The sequence below is a fragment of the Antechinus flavipes genome, chromosome 2 (assembly GCF_016432865.1).
Source record: "Antechinus flavipes isolate AdamAnt ecotype Samford, QLD, Australia chromosome 2, AdamAnt_v2, whole genome shotgun sequence".
Taxonomy (NCBI): domain Eukaryota; kingdom Metazoa; phylum Chordata; class Mammalia; order Dasyuromorphia; family Dasyuridae; genus Antechinus; species Antechinus flavipes.
In genome coordinates this window covers 521,628,499-521,651,008 of record NC_067399.1, presented here as the reverse complement: position 1 = coordinate 521,651,008, position 22,510 = coordinate 521,628,499, and the positions used below count along the sequence as shown (strand labels likewise).

General features: G+C 35.2%; 1 protein-coding gene across 1 annotated transcript in view; it reads left to right on the top strand.

Moving 5' to 3' along the window:
- Window positions 1-22,510, top strand: part of ATP8B4 (ATPase phospholipid transporting 8B4 (putative)) — a 230,711-nt gene that overhangs the window by 183,496 nt on the left and 24,705 nt on the right. The window contains exons 20-22 of the mRNA XM_051973787.1: window positions 996-1,179; window positions 2,057-2,280; window positions 20,653-20,736. Of these exons, the coding sequence (XP_051829747.1) occupies window positions 996-1,179; window positions 2,057-2,280; window positions 20,653-20,736 (492 nt within the window). The remainder of the gene's footprint in view (window positions 1-995; window positions 1,180-2,056; window positions 2,281-20,652; window positions 20,737-22,510) is intronic.

The window sequence follows — 22,510 nt, the reverse complement described above, 5'->3', positions numbered from 1 at the left end:
CTCCATTATCTTTGTTAAGATAACTCCATACAGGGTCGTGAAGAATAGATATGACTTTAATGACTCAACAATAACAAAATATCCAATAAGGTTGATTCCACTTTTTTTTTTTGAAGGATTTCAGTAAGGGGGAAGTAGTACATTCTTCTTTGGGGGCATTTATAATTGTTAGGAAGTATTTCTTGACATCCAGCATACAATTATTTCTTCAACTTCCATCCATTGGTCTTGGTTCTGCCCTCTGTGGCCAAATGAAGTAAATCTAAAACTTCTTCCTGATGACAATCCTTAAAATACTTGAAGACAGCTATCATGTCTGTGCCCTCTCCTATGTCTCTCAAGTCTTTTCTTCTCCATTTCCTTCCACTTATCCTCTAGAATTGTGGGCTTTCCATCATCTGGATTGAATTGCTTTCTTTTGTATACTCCCCAGCTCATCTATGTCCTTCTTAGAGTGTGGTGCTTGTAATTAGATGCAATATTCTAGATGTGGTTTGAATATAGTAGATTGCATAGAGACTGTGACCTTCTTACTCATGGAATTTATGCTTCTTTTAATGCACCCCCATGGCATTCCTCTGGCTGCCACTTTACATGACTCATGTCATGTAAAGCTGACTCATGCTGAATGTGCCATCTGGTCTACTAAAATCCACAGTCTTTCTCAGGAAAAACTTCCGAGGAACTTTGCCTCCTCGTCCTGTACTTGAGAAGCTGATTCTTTGGACCCAAGTGTTAGGACTTTACATTTATTTAATTTTACATTATTAGTCTTTTAGACATTAGTCTTTTAGATTGTCAAGATCTTATCGATTCTGATCCTAGCTTCCAATGTGGTCGTCTTTCCTCCCTGCTTTGAACTATGCAAATTTAATGAACATTAAATCTATATCTTTACCCAAGATGCTGATAAAAATGTCAAATAGTACCTACATTGATTGCATTCTGCAATGATCCTTTTCTGGAAACTTCTTATTAACTATTCTTATTCACAGGGTTATGCACTTGAAGCAAATCTACAGAATGAATTCCTAGAAATTGCCTGCATATGTAAGACTGTGATTTGCTGCAGAGTTACTCCTCTTCAGAAAGCCCAAGTGGTAGAGTTGATTAAGAAGCACAGAAAGGCAGTAACTTTGGCCATAGGAGATGGAGCCAATGATATCAGCATGATAAAAAGTAAGAAGTCATAAAATAAAGAATATATGTGTTATTTATCCATCAAATAGTCCAATGGGAGAAATTGATTAAAACAAATCTAATTATATATAATAGAGAATTCTTGATCATATGATACAGTAGTTAAGAGAGTTGGCTCATACACAGGCAAACTTGGCATTAAACTCAATTTCTTGACACATATATACTGGTTCGGTGACATTAAGAAAATCATTCCTCTACTCAGTATTTAAGGTCATTTTGTTAGAGTATAAGTTGGAAAGCAGTATATAATATTGATTTGTTAGAGGGGCAGTTTTTTTTTTTTTTTTTACTATAGCCTTCTTTTGATGATGGGAATACCAGGTTTGGACCAAAGTTCAAAAATTAATATAATCATCTATTTCAGTTAATGAAAATAATTATAATTAATCATGGGTCACTATAATATAGATGATTCTATTATCATAGCTATTCTTAGCATTAGTGCTTTTAAAAACTTTTGTCATTTTTCATCTATGATTCTTGTTAGAATAGGACCATCCTCCATCAACACAGGTGTATACCTGTCCACAATTTAGTTTTAGAGAGTTTCTTTAAGTATATAGAAACAAATGTAATTTGCTTTGGGTGAAATAGCTTGTGGCATCAGAGGAATGGGAAACAGGTCTTCTAGACTTAGATTCTAGACCCTCATTCTTTCCATTATGCCATGTTGCTTCAAGTAAGGCTTTTAAGTTTTTTATGGTTAAAAGAAGATAGTTTGATCAAGCTGACCAAGTATTGCTTGTTAACTGACTCTTATTAAATCAGCAGATTTTTAGAAATTTAAATTAAAATAAAAAAATTAAATTAAAATTTTAAATAGGACTTAATTTTTATCTTTTTCACTTTACAGGTGCACACATAGGAGTTGGCATCAGTGGTCAGGAAGGAATGCAAGCAGTTTTAGCCAGCGACTATTCCTTTGCACAATTCAGATACCTTCAGCGACTCCTTCTGGTTCATGGAAGGTGGTCCTATTTCCGTATGTGCAAGTTCCTGTGCTATTTCTTCTACAAGAATTTTGCCTTCACCCTTGTGCACTTCTGGTTTGGATTCTTTTGTGGTTTCTCAGCACAGGTTGGTAATGAGCAATTTTTTTTTTGACTAGATCCCTAAACTGAAGAAAACCTTTCTGTGAAGTTTATTTCTAATTTACTATGACCTGTTTTAAAAATTAAAAAAAATTGTGATCTAACTATCCTTAAAAATTATGTTAGGTGCTGAGTATAAATAATGGCAAATTTTCTGAAAGATAATTGCCGGTTAGTGAACATAAGCAAAATGTGTTTAACTTAATTGCCATTTATATTGCCTAAAAAATTATAGAATCATGGGTTTTTATGGGAAGGGAATATGGAGATTATCTAGTATAATCACATTTTACAGAGAAAGAAACTGAGGCCCATAAAGATAATTGAATATATACCTGGGGGTAGATATGAATGGACACTTAAGGTAAATGGTAACCACAAGGTCTCTTTTCTTTTTTACTTATTAATTACATCTTATTTGTCTACTTTGTGTGATGAGAGGAAAATGTGAGGATTGAACTATAGTCTGAATATCACTGATAATAGAAACAAACTAATCATGAGTATTTTCCAGCAGAACAATATCCAACACAATTTTATGGTTGATTGCCCTGAAAGTAAAAGCTTTTGAAATTGGGGCTCAATCTTTAAAACCCTGCCATCAGTAGTATTCTTGATACATTTTCTGGTTAATTTTACAATAGACTTTCTTCACTCAGGTTATCATTTCTCCTTCCCCTCTGCCTCTCTTATTTTCATGTTTCCCTTTTTTTCTGGTACCTTGGACATTGAGTCTAGTACTACCTAGCTGCTATTTAGCTTTTGTTTTTTCTTGCCCAAATCTAGTCAGTCAGGTAGCATTTATTAAGTTCCTTATGTGTTAGCGGCACCATGCTGAGTGTTAGGGATGCAAAGAGAGGCAAAAAAAAAAAAAACAAAAAACAAAAAACAAAAAACTGTCCCTGCTCTCAAGATATTCATAGTCTAATGGAGTAAACAACATGTAACAACTATGTGCAAACACACTGTCTCTCCCCCTTTCTCTGTCTCTTTGTCTCTGTGTCTTCTTTCTCTCTCCTTTCCTCTCTTCTCTCTCTCCCCCTCTCTCTGTCTCTTCCTCTCTGTCTCTCTGTTTCTGTCTCTTTCTTTCTCTTCTCCTCTCCTCTTCTCTCTGTCTCTGATTCTGTTTCCCATTCTCTCTCTCTCTCTCTCTCTCTGTAACTGACTCTGTCTTTCTCTCATATGTGTATATACATACATATACTTATATGTGCATACATACATATACATATATATGCATATATCTGGCTATGGATGCATATATATGTATATGTGTGTTGGTATGTATGTGCATATGTGTGTGTGTGTGTGTGTGTGTGTGTGTGTGTGTGTGTGTGTTTATGAATTGGGGCCTGAGAAAGGCTTCATGAGGGAGAGACTTGAGCTGAGACTTAAGGAAAACCATTCCTCAACCTCACTTCCCAGTAATTTTCATACCATGTCTTCAGGCATATACCAGTCTTCCTTGTCACTTTACAGTTACCTATTATATATTTTCTTCCACCCCTGGAATATAAACTCCTTGAGAAGAGGAATAATATTTTTCACTTGTATTTCTATCTCAAAAACTTAGTATCATGCTTGGTACAAAAATTCTTTTTCTTTTTATTTAGGCCAGCAACTTTGTATACCTCTGGATCATTTAAGTCCAGTTCACCCACAACTTAAGACATAACTCTCATGATGTTATTGGCCCTCTTTGAGAATAAAGGACAGACAACAATAACAACAATAATAATCAATGTATAATTTAATAGTAATATTCCTATTACCTTTAAAAATTGAATAATGGCTAATGTCTACATTAAGAAAGAACAATTAGAAAATTCATGAATTAGTGTTTATTGTAAGAAATAAAACCTTGTTAGCTCAAGTAAGAAATACTATATTATGACTACAAATATCCTATAGGAGAAATTTGATTCTGAATTCTTGCTGTGAAATATAAGACCTGAAATTCAAATATATCAATGAAATTAGAAAAAAATACAAAATAAAACATTTTTCTAGAATGATGATAACCAACCGTGTCAATACTGATTTTACCATAATAAACAAAACCAGAAGACAAAAGGAAATTGCAATTAAGTGGAAGGATGATTCATTACTTTTCTTTAGAAAAGCAAACAAGGGAGCTGGGGGAATTAGTTTGGTCATATCCCCAAAGTCAATGAAAAATGTCATTTTCATAGGACACCCAGTCATCGTCTCTTTTGGTGTTTGTGAACAGAATAAACAAATAGACTTCCATGAAGATAATAGCAGGTTCTATACCAACAACTGTTGTTGAAGATGAAGAGGTAGAAATCTAATTTGCCCAAATCATCCAATCTTAGTCAACATCTATTTTGATACTTAGTGGTTTTTAGTGTGAAAGTGGTCACAGAAGAGGGTGGAGAAAAATCTGTTGGAAAATATGACTCATATTTGAGAAACAAGAGGTCAAAGATGTATAAGATGCTCAAAAATTTTATGCCTGTATATCCTATCATTATTGCTTTCTTTCAGAAGAGAATTGGAAAGCACTACACATGGTGAGAATTGAATCCAATTGCACATAATGAAACTTATTATATCTGCAGACATGAAAAACTGGTTACTAGTGAGGGATATATATCATTATGCAGTTAGGCCATCTACTAGCTAAATCAAAGATCAAGATAACAAGATAACAAGAAATTGAAAGAGACAAAAAATGTAAGATATAATAGCCTCATTCTGACCCATTCATGTAAACCATGAATAATAAAAAGTGAGAATTTTTTAAAAAGTCAAAGATTATCACCATCTTGTGCAAAATCTTATTTTATGTAAAGTAGTTGCCAAGTTGCTTCCTTATCCAGCAAATCCTTGATCTTTTTGCCAAAGCATAGCAGTAAGGGCATCATTAGTACAGATAAACTTCTTTGTAAAATACTATAGAGGACTATGCCAGAAGATTATAAGCAATAACTCCATATTAAATTATGAAAAGCAATAGGAATAAAACAAGGATATAAAAGCTGGATTTGAACGCATGAAGATGAGTCTTCCTGATTCCAAGCCCAGTGTTTTAACCTTTGAGCAACCTAATTGCTTAGTCTGTAGCATATTGCAAAAGATGACCTGAATTCAAGAAATGGGATTAAATACTTCCAGATATGGAAGTAGGCAGTCATGCAGTAAGAGGGAGGAATAAACAGAGAATCTAGTTTTCCACTAGTTCTGAGAAAATACTCAAGAATCTGGAGGAAGACTTCTAGCACAGTGGATCCATAGAAGAATAATGTTATTTGTCATTAATTCCTGAAGAAGACCATGACATCAGGGAGGTCTTACCATGACATTCAAGTGAATTGGATTTAAGTGAGGGAAGGCTGTGCTTACAAGATATTGATCAGGAGGAGAATAGTGACAAGCATCTCAAAGGAAGAGAAGTAATGTGGTATTGTCCTATACACCTATTAAGTAAAGACTTCCAATGATGAGATTAAAGCTCTACTCTAGGAATGAAACATTATGGAAATTCTTCTAATTATATCAGTGAAACCACAGCATAAAATCAGTAATTAGTCTTGAAAAGAGACATATAAATAATGCATATTAAGTATTTTTCTGATCATTCTTTGTCATGGACATTTGCTTGTGTTTGAGTTTTATTAAAGACATTACTATCAGTGACACACATTTTTCTTTTACATCTAGAAAGAATGTTAGGAATCATCTAGTGCAACTTCCTCATTTTACTGTTGAGGAAACAGATTCAGAGACATTAAGTTATTGAGGTCACACAGAAAGTAAAACTAGGAAGCCAAACTTTGAAACCATGTCCTTTGATTCCAAATTCAGTGATCTTTCCATTGGATCAATGGGCTTCTTTGTTCCAGGAATGTGTGAGTACATAAGTAAAGATGGATTCTTCAAAACAAAGAAGAAATGTGCACATGACCTGCTTTTAAGTTTAATCTTCATTATTAATATGTTTATTCATCTTTTTCTTAAATCTAAACACTCAAAACTAACTCAAGCCCTTATTTGTAGCACTTGATGATTTACAAGGAATATATACTCACAATGAAAAGAGCTGACTCCAACACATCCTGGCTTTCATTATATGTTAGAACAGTTGCATTTGCTAGATTTTGTAAAATGGAATTATGTTTCAAGTGTACTAAGGGAGCTTGATATTAAAAGAACCAAAAAGGAATACCTTTGCTAAGGAAAATAATTCATCTAGTTTGTCCATTTTATAAGGTCTAGATGCTTTTATATATTGAGTATTCTTAAAATGAAGCAGATTTTCATTTCCTTGACCTATTCCCTTTAAAACCAAAGTAATCCAGACTAGAGAAACAAAATAACAGATTTTGTCCATATTAGTCCCCTCTCATTATTGATAATAGGGCAGTAAGGTGTTGCAATGGATAGAATGCCACGTCTGGAGTCAAGAAGAGGAATCTTCCTAAGTTCAAATCTTGCCTCAGACACTTCCTATGCATGTGATTCTGTATAAGTCATTTAACCCAGATTGCTTCAGTTTCCTCTTCTGTAAAATGAGCTAGAGAAGGAAATGGCAAATTATTCCAGCATATTTGCCAAGAAAACCCCAAAGGGGTGACCACTAAGAATTGGACATATCTGAAAAACAACTAACCAAAAACATTACTGATGAATGAGTTCTTTGCAGGCAGGAGAAAAGAGACATAAGGATTGTTTCAGGTGCTAGACAATACAACAATTAATCCCATTGATATTTAGCAAATTCATAATCAGGGTCTCCTTTTTAAGAGGATAAAAAAGGAGAGAGGTGATGCATCTGTTTGCTCACAAATTTTAAGTTGTACTTCTGTCTTGTAACATGGGCAAGTGTGAGGGTTTGGCTCACTCAATTCATAACCACCCAATTTTTGTTTATTTAGGGGTATCTCTGAGATACCCCTATCCTGTCCTATGATGGTTTGAGGCACATGAGATTTTTATGTTGTACAGGGTGGAGTAAAAAATGAACCTGGAAAATCACTTAACTGGCAGAAGGTCAGGCTAACCCCTTCTAGTGTCAGCCGCACCCCCAGTTGGCATTCTATATGGGCACAGATTTATGATGGACTGTTAGTGATTTATACATAGTATGATGTGACATAGAAAGATAAGAATATCATGATCCAGGCCATCTTTAGATAAAACTGTGAACAAGATGAAAAATTGTCAGCCTTAGATAAGGCAGGGAAGGCAAGTTCATTTAGCCTAATAATCTTGTTTAATAAATGTGGCAACAGAATCAGAGATTATAATGACTTGTACAGCATCACACAATAGCAAAGCCTTGAAATCTGGAGCTTTGTCTACTGTCCCAAGCTATTTATCATACATTTGGTCTTCAATGACTTCCCATCTCTCATTTTATACCAATTTGCCTTTTCTAGTGAGCTATTCTTTATAATAAAGATCTTTTAAGAAAAAAAAAAGCAATTCAGGAAAACTAACTGGTAGTATATACAATGTGATACTCTGATAGATCCTGGTCTCTCCAAATAAGGCAGAGAGGTCATTTTCTTCACTTCTTTTGAAGTTATAACTTCATACTATATGTAATTACAAAACATTATATAGCAGCCATTTTATTTTATTATGGCCATTGTTGTTTCCTTACTTTTTACTTTGTTATTGTTTCTATTTCTTTTAACTAGTTCAGCTTTCTTTACACTTTGCATTTTAAAATAAGATCCATAGATTACTGCTTAATTGAAAGGAACCAATCTCTAACCGAGGAACTTTGATAGGGGATTCTAAGAGTTTTTTGCCTCTCTGGATTGATATAGAAGTTTTGTTGCTAAGATAGAGCTACAGAGCGTAGACAGGATGCATAGAAGATAAGTTTCTAAATTCTCTATCTTCCTCCAGCCCCCATTCCTTAAGTTCTTTCTTAGGAGTTTAAATACAAAGGATGTTGTTCTTGTGAAACTCATGGTTTTGTTTTGTTTTGTTTTGTTAATCCTTAAATGTACCATTTGCCTTGAATTCTTGTTTCCTTTACTATTCTTATGAAGAGAGTCTAGCAATCTAGAAGGAAACATCAAGACCACTTCTCTCTCTCTCCCATAAGCCTTTAGAGTCAGCACTAAAAAAAATTCTCATTATACCTTGGTCCTTTTGTTGTTCAGCTGTTTCTGACTTTTTATGATCCTGTTTGGGATTTTCTTGGCAAAGATAATGGAGTATTTTGCCATTTCCTATTCCAGTTCATTCTACAGATGAGGAAACTGAATCAAATGGGATTAAATCACTCACCTAGGATCACATTGATAATAAATATTTGAGGCCAGATTTGATATGGCTTTTTGTGACTTCAGCATTCTATTCTTTGCACCATCTGGTTGGGTCCTTTTAGCATTTTAAAATCCAAATTCTCCCAAGCCTAAAGGTTTTTCTCAACCTGAAGGTTTTATAATTTTTCCACTTCTATGTACCTAACAAAAGGAAAACGATAACCTGTAGTTCAGGGTCAGGTGTCACTCTAACTCCTCGTGATCTTTCCCAGGTTCTAGAGGGCTCTTCATCATTGTTCGGGCTTTTTGTGTTTCATCGATGGCTCTCTATCTGTTTGCATATCCTTCATAAAACTAAGGATCACAGTAGATTAAAATGAGTAGGGTGGGATATGGGGCTTATACCTGAGTAGAAGAAATATTGTGGACAAAAACCCCAGAAATTATCATATATATAATTGGTAACTTCTGTTTCTTAATAGTTTTATATAATTACATTTAGATGAAGCCATCATTTAAAAAAAATAACCCAGGGAAATGAGTAGATATCTTAAAATTGCAAAAATGGATTTATTTCTTAACATAGGATGCAGTTGGGACAGCTAGGTGGCGCAGTGGATAGAACACCAGCCCTGAAGCAGGAGGATCTGAGTTCAAATGTGATCTCAAGACACTTAATGCTTCCTAGCTCCCATGACCCTGGGCAAATCACTTAACCTCAATTGCCTCAGCAAAAATAAAAGGGGGGGGGGCGGGGAGAGAGAAGGATGCAGTTCCTTTACTTTAGTCATTTAAATAATCACTCTAATAAGTTAATGGTGTCACTAGTTCATATATTCTGAGTGCTGGACAATTTGCATAAAATTATTTTGAACATAAATCAGCTATAACCTAAAGGAGCAGAAAACTTACTAAACTCACACTTGAATATACATGAAGTTTTTATCCAATTTGTACTAATTCATATCATATTTTGTTAAAATTGGATTATTGCTTTAAAAAAAGGAACATAACCTTTCTTTTTAATTCACCAATTATTTGTTGAGAGGCAGTATAATATAATGGATAGAGGTATAGTCTCAAAACCAGGAAAACTTTTATTTAAATCTTTCCTGTGCCCCCATTCTAGGTAAGCCACCAGAACTGGAAACCAACTTTATATAAATTCCTCCATTAAAGTTAATTGGCAACTCAACTTATAATAGTGGCTCTGGACAAGTTTGGGTATAAGACTTCTCTACACTCTCAAAAATTATTGAGGAACCCCACCACACCCTCACCCAAAAAGATTTTGTTTATGTATAATGTCTGTTGATATTTAAGAATTAAATCATTAGAAAATAATTTTGATCTTAAGAAATGGGGGTTGAAGATGGAGACCTTTTCCCCTTCCTATAGTCACAGTTTAAGAACTGCTGATTATAGTTCTAAAGTCTTGCACTAATAGGGCACTGAAGCGGTAAGTGGCTTTCTCTTGATAGCAGCTTGAGTCAGAGGAAGCCTTTAAATCCAGATCTCCTTATCTCTGAGACAGTGCTCTATTATGTCACAGACCTTCTACAAGTATATGGTCTCCTTTTTAGTTAAAGGAAACATTCCTTAGTAATCTGGTTGTGGTTATATTTGTATAGAATTTATCCAATTACAAATCACTTTTCCCCCAATTCATTGACCTAGGTAATACAGATATTTTCTACATTGACAGAGAAGTGACTCACCCACATTTCCCATAGCTACTGAGGGGTCAGATCTGGGATGGAATCTCAAGTACTTTAATTCTCTAATTAGATGTTTCAGGATATAAATTGGATAGGTGCTATCCCTACTTTGGGAAGAGCATAAGAAGGGAGCATTGAGGAATGTTTCCCTGATTACAGTAATGGCCAGGGAAACCTTTAAAAAAACCTTTTTATCCAAGTTGAAGATTTTTTTTTAAATTTTAGGCAATGTTTCTAGTTTTTCTAGAGCAACAACAAAAATATCATGGCATATATCTTTAAAATGGATTTATGTCTTTCATTGGGCCTGAAACAATAGCGAACAGTAACTTTGGCCCATGGACTGTATAGGCAAGGCAACATCATTTCAATGTCCTGCAGTCATAATAAAAAAAAAAAAACCATGGTCATGTGATAATAAAAATCATAGATTTACAGGTAGAAGGGATCTCAAGGTCACCTAAAGTAACCTATATCATGTTGTTTTCAGTGTTATCCTATTGTGTTAATACTGTTGCTGTCTTCTGCTGCTCCATGGTGTGTTCTTTACTTCTAACACTCCATCTCTCATCTCCATACCTTTGCAAAAAGCTATTCCCCTGCCTAGAATGCCTTCCCCACTTAATTCTACCACATTGTGGCTGTTTCTACTCAGAAATAGCTCATGAACCACCTTTTACATGAAGTCTTTCTTGATGTTCCCAAATACTAGTGCTTTCCCTTTCAAACTTACATGATTTAGCTATTTTGTAAGTAATTGCATTTATTTTCTTTATAGTTATTCAGTATATAATTGTATAGATACTGATTGTCTCACCTCTTAGAATGTAAGTAGGGATTGTCAAAGTACCTGGCCTCTACATAGGCATTTAGTAAATACTTATTGATTCATTGATGTGACTAATAAAAAATGAAAATAGAAAAAGAAAAGAATTTAGTAATAGAAAAAGAAATATAGAGTAGAGATGTAATCTGCCTATTAAACTGTCAATAGACTCTTGCAATGACTTTTTAAGAGCAGTTCAAGAACCACAGAATAACAATTTTAAAAGTGGAAGAAATCTCAGTGACCATATAGACCAATTAACATCCTAAAGGAATCCCTACTACAACACACCTGACCATCTACATGTGCCCTCCACTGTTCTTTGACTTACTTGCCAAGTGGACTTTTGAATTCTTCAGAGACTTTAGAGTTCTAGAGTGCATGATCAAACAGCCTCATAAGGAGCGCATTTGACCCCCAGCTTAAATATTAATCTCTCTTGACCCTTTAATTAAAATTCCTCCATTAATTTTTTTTCTATCAACTTAATTGTGAAGTGGGGACTTTACAGCTCCAGATGAGACATAGGACACTTTATACTACTTATCATTCTTTTACATTGATAGTTGGAGGACTCAATCCTTCACTGGCTAAACTTCTCTATTAAGATGAAATAGAGGTCCTTGTGGCAATATAGAGAATTGTGAAATAAATAATGTAATAGTGGGGATTGATTTTGATGTGAAAAATGATGTAAGCAAATTTTAAGTTGATTATAACATAACTTTTACAGAAGTCCTACCTGAATACCTCTGTAACATTCTCAATGCTATTCCAGGTAAGGCACGAGCTCTGCTAGGTTCTACCAAGCTGAAATTCTCTATGGGACAGCCTAGCTATTTATAGCTATATGTATAGTTATGTAATGTTCATTACCAGAAGTTTAATTACAGGCTGAAAAATGTTCGTGTCCCACACTAATTCACAAATCCATCTACTAAATGGGAGGAGACATTGCTATTTGTTTATTGGATGGAATTATCTAAGCCAATGAAATCATAAATTTTTGAAAATTAATTTTTTTGTTGAATGATGTGTTCTTTGAGAGGAAGGGCTGGCTTTCTATGTATCACTAGCACTTAGACCAGTACCTACCATATTGTAGTTGCTGGGTGAATGCTTTTTGACTTGACTTGACTACAAATATAATAGCATAAATTAACTGGTTTTGGTTTCATTGTTTCAAAAGTATTGTTATGTCTGTGTGTGACTATTTGACTGTTCCTCTTCATGAGCATGTCTTTTCCACTAGAGATCGACACCTCTCCAAGTTGTATCATGTGTATGCATTCAGAATATCTATTTCACTTCTTAATTCTTCTAGCACTTTGTCTGGATCTACATAAGACAAGCATTTATAGATGTCTGACCCCAAATGTTTTATTGCTGCTATATTGTTTCTCTACATGGAGCTGGTGAATGTGTCAAAGATAAAGTAGCTTAGGAATGTGACTTACTAATAGTCAATTAGGAGGTTTTTAACCCAGAAACCTCTCTTCAAGATAGCCGAAACTATACATTTGTAAAGGAAAGTAGAGGGGAAAAAGGGAATTTTGGGCATTAAGGCTCTGTTTTTTATGTCTAAAGGCACTTATTTATTGCCTTTCAAATACTGTTTTGTTATTCTGTATGCAGAGTCTATTTAGTGATTTAAACATTGTAGAATGGTAAATAGATGCCATGAAAATTGAAGGATCTTTTCTGATGGCCTGTCAAACTTTTAGATGGCTAGTTTGCTGAATGGTATCAGAGCATTGGGTTAGAGTTAGAACATTTAGTCATTGCCGAGTGATTTCAATTGATTTGGCAGTTGTCTTAATGTAAAAAATTTTGTGAAATATTTTTAAATTCTTAGATTTTGGTGCAGTTATGGAATGTCAAAATTGGAAGGAATCTTTGAGATTCTCTATTGCAATGTCCTCATTTTATAAATGAGAGCTGTTTTAGTCCTCGACAGTTAATCTCTTGTAGAAGCTCTGGTTCAAGGTCACATGGGTAGTGAATATCAGATTTAGAAACAGAAGCTATCCCAGGCTTTTTCTACAATATTCCATTAAAGGATAGCTTATCCAGATGGGGGCAAGCATAGTCTGAGGGAAAGCTCACTGACTCTATAAACAGAGAATCTGGGATCACATCCTGACTCTGATCTTTGGCTTCACATCCTGCCTTTGACTTACTTTTATGACCTTTCTGACACTTCATAACCTTTGGCAAGCCACTTAACTTCCTCAGGTCTCAATTCAAAATGAGGGAGATTGAACTAGATAGTTCCCCAAGGTCTTTTCTTTAAATATATATGGCTATCATCCCATGTCACTCTCACCTGGTATTGATTGTAACTTCTGTTAAGTAGTCTATTCTGAATAAAGGGAATGGTATCTTTGAGTTCAGGCATTTTTATTTCATGAATATTAATTCTTTGCTCTTATATTCTAAGCTTTCAGAAGATATATCACTCTGTTAGAAGGACCACTATAAAGAAGTGTTATGCATTTAGTAAATTATCTTCAAGGCTTAGCTGTTAGGAATTAAATGAAAATGATCCTTTGGGGTCATTGGAGCCACTTGCCGCACCTCTCCTCTGGCATATAAGTAGAATATGATGGCTGTGGAACTTGCCATGAAAATTATCAAGAAACAATAGCAGCGCTTTGTTCATGCTGAGAGGAAGAACTTCGTTGGACTATTGGAAAAGGTTCTATTGTCTCTTCTCTGCTTACCAGATGGAGGAAATAAAATGAAGAAGGGTGGAAAAACAAAACGCTAGGTGTGAGCATAGGTTCAACAATGATTGTTTTCTCCCTTATTTATCTTCTGCTTTTCATCACAGGACCCTGATTTGCAATAGGCTGGACTGAAAATTTTTCATTTCTTTCTTTATTATTGTCTCTCACTAGGAAAATATAGGGCAAGGAAAAGAGTGAATGGAGAAAAAATGTTTAGAAGGGGGAAGTGATCTTTGTTGGAGGATGTTTTTATGGTAACATTTTCCTTCTTTTTGCACATTCTCTTTCTAATGAGTAAATTGATTTCATTAGCTGTAGAGAACGCAACAATATGCTTGGTAACTAGACTCTTGTGTCCCTTGAGCACAACCTTCTTCCCATTGAGTTAATTAATGTCAGCAGTCTGTGTACTTATCCTCTCTGCAAATTTTTAGCACAATCTTCTTTTTTTCCACCTTCTGCCATCCTTTTACCAAGTTTCTTTAGAGGAGTTGAAAGCCCCCAAACAAAATGGAGCTAGTAGTAAGAAAAACAGCGAGCTCTAGCAGATTGGGTAATAATAAGCATCTGTTTAGAGGCCCTCCTTGGGTAATCACAGTTCCAATTCCCAGTCACTTTTGCTGTCTGATCCTGAGAGGAACAAGTCTTACACATGCAATCCGAGAACACTGGAATTGGAACTCCATGGCTGTAGCCTCAGAATGTCAAGGGATATTGAACAATGCTATGATTACCTCTTCCTTTTGTTTCCCAGCTCTAGTTTTCTTTTCTCGAGTGAGCTTATTATTTGGAATAGCTATTTGGAAGGGTCCGTTACAGAACAATAGAACAAATCTACAAAAACCCACCATGATTCATAAACACCTACAGTAAATATTTCTTTCGTGTGCCTTTCAACAAATTGCTTTGAGGTAACCCACATTGCTGCTGAAAAACATTGGAACAAATGTAAACAGAATGTGCTTTAAAAAAAAAAAGACACAATGTTGACTTTAAAAAGAGTGGTTTAATTGCTTAACGAAGTGGCATGTGGTATTTCTTTACTACCTTGGACTGCCTCTCTAGTCCTGTTGAATTTGATCACTGGCCATCGTTCTTTGATGCTGGGCTCCAGAATATCCCAGCCAAGAGCCTGGCCTTGTAGGTGGGCTGCTGCAGATGTGAATTCCTGAAATGTGCTTGTGTTATGGCATGCAAGCCTCTGAGATGGTCCTCAGAGTGGGGGTGCTGCTGTCTGTTTCCAGGAGGCAAAGCAATTAGAAGAACTCAGCTGGTTGGTGATGCGTTATAAGCTGTGGACTCTTGGTTTCCAGTAATTGACTTAGGGGCATCATTTTGTAGATACTCTTTACTTTAGACAGTAAAGAATATCTACAAAACAATGTCATATAAATCAACTGGGAAGGAGAATCTACAAAAGCTTTTTTTGGAGCAATTTTTCCAGTGAGAAGTTAGAGAGGATCCAGAACAAATGACCACCAAGTCCAACTGGTTTAGAATCATAAAATCATTTCATGTCAAAGCTAAATGGAATCTTTGAGATCCTCAGTCTGGATCCCCTCCCCCATTTTATAGATGCGAAAACTGGTTAACAGAAAATCAGTATTGGGCAATGGAGAGACACATTGGACTTTCAGATAAGAAGGCAGAGATTCATATCTTTGTGGACCCTAAGCTTCTTTTAATAAATGAATGGACTAAGTTGAATAGCCTCTAAAGTTCCTGTTATCTCTGACTCTCTGATCCTTTGTATGCATATAGAGAAAATACAATCTATAATGCAAAGTCATAGAGTCAATTGCTACTAGGGGCTGGGATTAGAACCTGACTCCTCATTTCTACTCTTATGTTCTTTCCAGTACAGCATGCTAAGTTGCCACAACTCTTGATTAAGAAAAAAATGGAAAATATAATGTCAACATGTTTTTGACTTCCCCACCCCTTTAGTTTTTTTTTTTTTTTGTTTTGTTTTGTTTTAACATGGAATCAAAAATAGTAGTGTCTGGGGAAAGCTATTAGATATGTCTGTGGAAAGGGAAGGAAATGTCCTACAGAGGATTGATGCCCTTGGGGTTTGTCTCCCCCATAGTTTGGGTATTAAGAAAGTTCAGGCTTGGCTATGTACAAGCAACCTTGTAGTATCTGGAAACTTGGGGCCAATTTCTGCCCTCAAACACTCCAACCACACTCCCATTGATGAGACAAAGTAAAATATAATCTGACTTCATGAGATTTCCAGCCAGATTTCCAGACCAGAGGGGTTTGGATAAATGTCAGATAAGTCTCTAGACTGAACCACGGATCCTTTTAAGGTGCACGCCTCACCCTGATGGATTGTTACAGCCTCCCATGATCCTGACAAAGTCCACTGTGGACTCTTATTCACTATTTATGGGTCATATTTATTTTAAAAGCACCCTGTGCCCTCAAGTTTCTTAATAAAGATGAGCTGTCCCCCCAAGGATTGTGCCAAGAAATTGGTTGAGACCTTATTTAGGAAATTTATGTATGAAACTATGCAATTACTGGCACTGTGTACTTTTGAAATGAGATTATCTGATGACAATTTATCATTGTCAATGAGATACAGAGCTGTGTGTGTGTGTGTGTGTGTGTGTGTGTGTGTGTGTGTGTGTTTATCTTGCTCTGATATGGAAACAATTATCTTGTCAAGGCATAAAAACTTTGGTCATGTCAAACAATATAAGAAAAATCACAATGAAAAGTTTGGAAAGTGACATGAAATACTGAAACTAACCTTAAGGCTTTGATGACTTCATTGATTTGGGTTACCTGTAATCCAGTTTCACCCTGGGCTCATTGATCTCCAGATCTCTTTACAGATGTGGTTTGTAGAAAGCCCAGGAAGAAGCGAGCTTTCTGTTAAGCTCTGGACCATTTCTCCTGGATTTTGCTAGTGTATTACTGCTAATTACACAAATAAATAACAGATGTGCTGTAGCTGAGCACCTCATCTTTATTCCACAATGTGCTTTGCCTAAATGACATATTTCCTAAGGAAAAAAAATTGTTGTGATATAGCTTTCTTCTAAATCATAGAGCAAAACTAAGGATGCAGTGGGCATTCCCTGGTCCCTACAAGTTCTCCAGTTAAGTGGCACCAATGGCCTCTGGGGAGAAACCAAACTTCTTTGTATCTGTTTAGAATTCAAAGCAAATTTAATAAAGTTGGTTTTTTAGTTAGTTAAGTTACTTTTTAAAGTTGGTCAGCAGTTTTTCAGTTATTTTGGCAAAGATATTGGAGTGGTTTGTCATTGCCTTCTCCAGCTCATTTTATAGATGAGCAAACCGAGGCAAAAAGGATTATGCCACTTGCCCAGAGTCACAAAGCTAGTAAGTAACTGAGGCTAGATTTGAACTTTTCACTTTTTAAAGTTAGATTTCACTAAATATAGCTTTTGGACTCTGTTCCATTCACCTTTCCCACCTGTCTTTTGAAGAGAGGAAATTCTGTTGAAAAGGGTTGGGGACCCATCACACTTGGGTTTCTTTCTTAGACCCAAGAAGGAACAAGGATGAAGAATATGTAGTTTCTGGAAATGCAAATGAAGGAGACTTGGCTACAACAAGTTACAAAAAGATGCTATTGCATGAGCTCTTTTACTTTGTAAAAGAAAGGTTGCAGACATTGTGACTCCTGATTGAATGCTAAACCTCAAAATGTATTCTATGTTCACACATTCTGGAAAGATTTTGACTCTTAAATGATTAAGAGTGAATTAGTTCCACTCAAACCTGGGATAAAAGCAGGGAGATTGATGATATATAAGGATTAGTAGTAAGAGTACCTAATTGCATCAATTTAATTGTTTTCCTTTAAATCTTATTCTGATGGTTCTTAAATACTTAGATGGATTCATGATCTCATCAATAAGCTATTTCTTTCACTGCTACTGATTGAAACCTTTCCAGGCCTTTTCATTCTCTGCAATTTTCAACCATGTGTTTCTGTAAATCTCCATATCTCTATTTCTTCTTAAATGCTCATATCCTTGTGAGGAATAACTCATTACAAAGAACTGTCAATCATTCACACCTCATCTTGCTGAGATTCCCTGCCTTTAAGGAACAGGAATTTTGAGAATGAGTTATTGGAGAGAAAGAATTTGGGGTGGGCTATCATCTGGGGTAAGAAACCCAGAATTCTTTAGTACGAGGAGCACTAGGAGCTAGACTGGAGCATGACAGTAATAGAATTCAAGCAGAGTGTAGAATAAGATGGACAAAGAATATATCTTTGTATCCCTAATGCCTGATACATAGTAGACATTTCATAAATTCTTGTTCATTCCTTGACTGAGATAAAAGAAACAGAATGGGGAATTTGGAAATTTGATTATGACTTGTTCATAGAACCATAGTCCATAGATTTGAAGTTCATTGGAACTTCAGAAGCCATTAGTCTAACTCTTTAATTTTATAGCTGTGTTAACTGAGGACTCAGAGAGGTACTTAATTTTAGCCAGGGTCAAATAACTAGTAGATATCTGAGGCAAGAATTCAAACTCAGATGTTTCTGACTGCAAGTCTAGTACTAACTACTGTACCATATCACCAAGCTACCTTAACTGAGATAGTCTGTTTAGCTGGTGGAAAGTGGCTAGAGCACTGGGCCAGGCATCAGTAAGACCTGAATTCAAATTTGATTTAATACACTAACTGGCTATGGGACCATGGTCAAATCATTGAATCTCTGTTTGCCTCAGTTTCTTCAACTGTAAAATGGGGATAACTCACAGTATTGTTGTGACAATCAAATGGAATAATATTTATAAAAAAACCATTGTTAATAAAATAGCACATAGCACATAAAATAGCACAGATTATATACACTTATTCCCGTCCCCCTTTGTTTCCCTTTGCAGGATGATTAGGCAGATTCACTCAATTCTGAAACAAACTATAATATTTTCCAGTTGTCAAGGGGGTGATAATAAACTGAAAATAGAACATTAAATGTGCAGGACTTCGGTTTAATTAATTTTCCTCTTGTTGTTTCCATATTTCACGTTAGGCAAATGTAATTCAATTAAATCCAAGAAACTTTAAAATGTCTACTATGTGGTAAGTACTAGAGATACAAAAAAAAAAAAAAATGAAATAAACTAATCTCTTCCCTCAAGTAGTTTACAGTCTAAAATGGAAGTTAATGATGGGGGAAATAGTAATTGCTCATAATTATAAGTCAGCAGTGATGTGGGGGAAATCAGTGTGGCAAAGTATAAAGAAGAGTTAATTTAGACCCAAAAGTTTAGATTCCACTTCTCCACTTACTATCTCCATTAAACTGGCAAATTACTTTGGCTTTATGATGTCAGTTTGGGATTGGCCTCTAAGATGCCTTCCATCTTGAAAACCCTTTGATCCTATGCATTGTTTAAAAGTTGACAGAACACTTTTCTGATAATCACTCTATGAGATCTTGATAGCATATTATTCATGTCATCTAGATTAGTTTTCCTATCTGGTAATATGGAGCTAATAATACTTGTCTTCTTTTATTTCATGGGTTCTCATAAGGATCATTTCAAATGCTTCAGAAAATATTTTATAAGTGGACAATAATACTTATTGGTTTGTTTGTTGTTTTTGAGGAAAGGCCTCTTGTTCTTAAATTAGAAGAAATTTAAATCTTGATCCTGTCACCTACTAATTGCGTGACTGTTAGCTAGTCTTTTAAACTTTTTATGCAGGCATAATACTTATGCTATCTAATCTAATAGATAGAATTGTGAAGAAAATAGTTTATAATTGTGCATAATCCAGCAATATCACTACTAGGTTCATATCCCAAGGGAAAAGGATACATGTGAAAAAATTCTTGTAGCAGCTCTTTTTGTGGTGGCAGGGAATTGGAAAATGAGAGGCTGCCTATCATTTGGGGAATGATTGAATAAGTTATGCTATGTGAATGTAATGGAATAGTATTGTTCTGTAAGAAATAATGAGCAGCTGATTTCAGAAAAACCTAGAAAAACTTACATGAACTGATGCTGAATGAAGTGAGAACCAGGAGAACATTGTACCCTGTAACAGCAATATTGTGTCATGATCAACTATGAAAGGCTTAGTTCTTCTCAGCAACACAGTGATCTAAGATAATTCTAATAGACTTGAGATGGTAAATGCTATCTTTATCCAGAGGGAGAACAATGGAGACTGAATGCAGATGGAAGCATATTATTTTCACTTTTTTTTTTTGCTTTATCTTTCTTGTGGTCTTTCCCCTTTTGTTCTGATCTTTTTTTCATAACATGACAAATATAGAAAGATGTTTAAAATTATTGTACATGTATAACCTATGTGAGATTGCTTGCCATGTTGGGGTAGAATTGGAGGGAGGGAGAAAAATTTAGAAGTCAAAATCTTAGAAAAATGAATATTGAAAACTATTTTTATGTGTTATTGGAAAAATAAAATACTATTGAGAAAAAAGTTTATAATCCTCAATATACTATTGATATGTCATTGTTGTTATTATTACCATTACTTATATGTTAATTTCAAGTCCAATTCTTATTTTAGGCTATGACCTAGGCAGTTCCTCTTAGTGTTCATAGAGTAGGGAAAATAATTGACACTTTCATAAGCCAGGAAAGAGTAGTATATGAAAATTTACATAAACCCATTCTCTATGAGTCAGAGAATCAGGCTTATTGTGAGTCACTGCCCAATTTTGGAAACCACATTTGGAAGAATATTTCAATTGTAATTTTGTCTAGGATACCATGTTTCTTCAGCACATAAGACAAACAATAGGTACCTTAACTGTCACTGAGCTGGTTATTTTTGTACTGAATATTTTCTTTTCTTTTTTAGACCGTTTATGATCAGTGGTTCATAACCCTTTTCAATATTGTCTATACATCATTGCCTGTATTAGCTATGGGGATTTTTGACCAGGTATGTATTTTCCTCTATGTTTAATTGCTTATAAAGATCCAATTAATAATTCTCTTTTCTTTTGTTCATATTGTTCTAGACACTCTGGCTATTCTGGTTGAAGGACAAATATAATCTTAACATGGGAGGAAACAGACATACTTGTCTAAGTAGAAGATACTCTTAAGGGCAGCTAGATGGCACAATAGATAGAGCAATAAGCTCTGAAATCAGGAGTCCTCAGATACTTAATAGTAACTGTGTGATCCTGGACAAGTCATTTAACCCCAATTGCCTTGCCAAAATATTAAAAAAGATACTCTTATAGTCTCAAAGGGTCCCTAGATGAATATTTGCTTTTAGATTCAGCTTTTCTGAGCATCATAAGATGATGGAAAAACCCTAGAACAATATCCAAAGTCAAACTTTCCTGACTAGCCTACCTAAAGAATGTTCGGCCAACTAACTTAATCGTCTGCCAAAAGGGGAGTATTTACTTAGAACTCAACAGAGTTCTGAGGCCATGATTAGGGAAATGATCATAGGACAATAAATTTGGAGTTGGAAAGGACTTCAAAAATCATTTAATCCAGTCCTCTCTTTTAATAGATGAAGAAATGAAAATCCAGAGAGATTATGTAATATTAAGTGAGAGGATGAGGACTTGAACTCATGTCTTTTGACTTCAAATTCAGTACTTTCCCCTGTTTGCTTGAAAGAGGAGATGAAGGAAGCAAAGCCAAAATGGTATCGTTGGTACTCATAGGGATTTGGAGAATATTTCTTGAGGAAAAAAAATACAAGTCTGTCTGCGTATGGGGAAATGGAAAGCTAGCCAGAAGACTTGCTATGGTACAATCAGTATGCATTTATTAAAAATGATTTTTTAAAAAGAATTTTTGAGGAAACCAGTTTTTTTTTTTTCCAGGCTGTCATTAGACCTGATTGCTGGACCTCATATTCTGGCCAAGAGCCAAATGTTGCAAAATACAAATCTTCACACTATGATCTCATTTCTCCCTTGGCCTTCTAGTGATTTGTGAGCCATTTCCCAAATATATTTTTTAAAGGTTTATGGACTGTGTTTTTGGTAGAATCCTGCAGAAAACATAGTGAAGTGATGAAGAAAAGTTATGTGAATGAGTTAGTATGGCCATTTCCTTGGCCATTTGAGAACAGCAGAGATTGAAGAATAACAGAGATCTGATTCCCAGAAAGATGGCTATTACTCAATTTGGGAAAATGTAAGAATATTTTCTTCATCGAGTCAAATACCTTATGCATTGACATTTTTGGTCCTTATCAGAGTTCTGCCCAGGAAATGAGTAAGTTAGCAACTCTTGCCTAGAGTATCAATTGTGTTTAGAGGCTGTTTTAACTCTTTCAAATCACAAGAATACAATAAAAACCTAGAGAATACTGAGTCACAAATCTTCATTTTAAAGATGAAATTGATGCTCCAAGGGATTGTGACTTGCTCAGGACCACACAGAAGGTGTCTGGGGTGAATGTTAATCTTGGTCTTCCTGACTCCACACAAGATAAGTCTTTAAAGTATAAAATAGAGCATAAAAACAGTGAGCTTTTAGAATCATTGATCAGAAAGGGTCTTGAAAAGTAATCCAGCTCAACCTGAAGTCTGGTTTCTCTCTGTAATTTCACTGACAAAAGATTCTCTAGAATGGGATTGAATATCCCCTGTTTTGCAGACCTTCTACTGAATAGAATCCTGAGAGAGAGGAGTATTTGATAGTTTTCATGGTTACTTCTTTCAGTAATATTTTATTTATCTCCA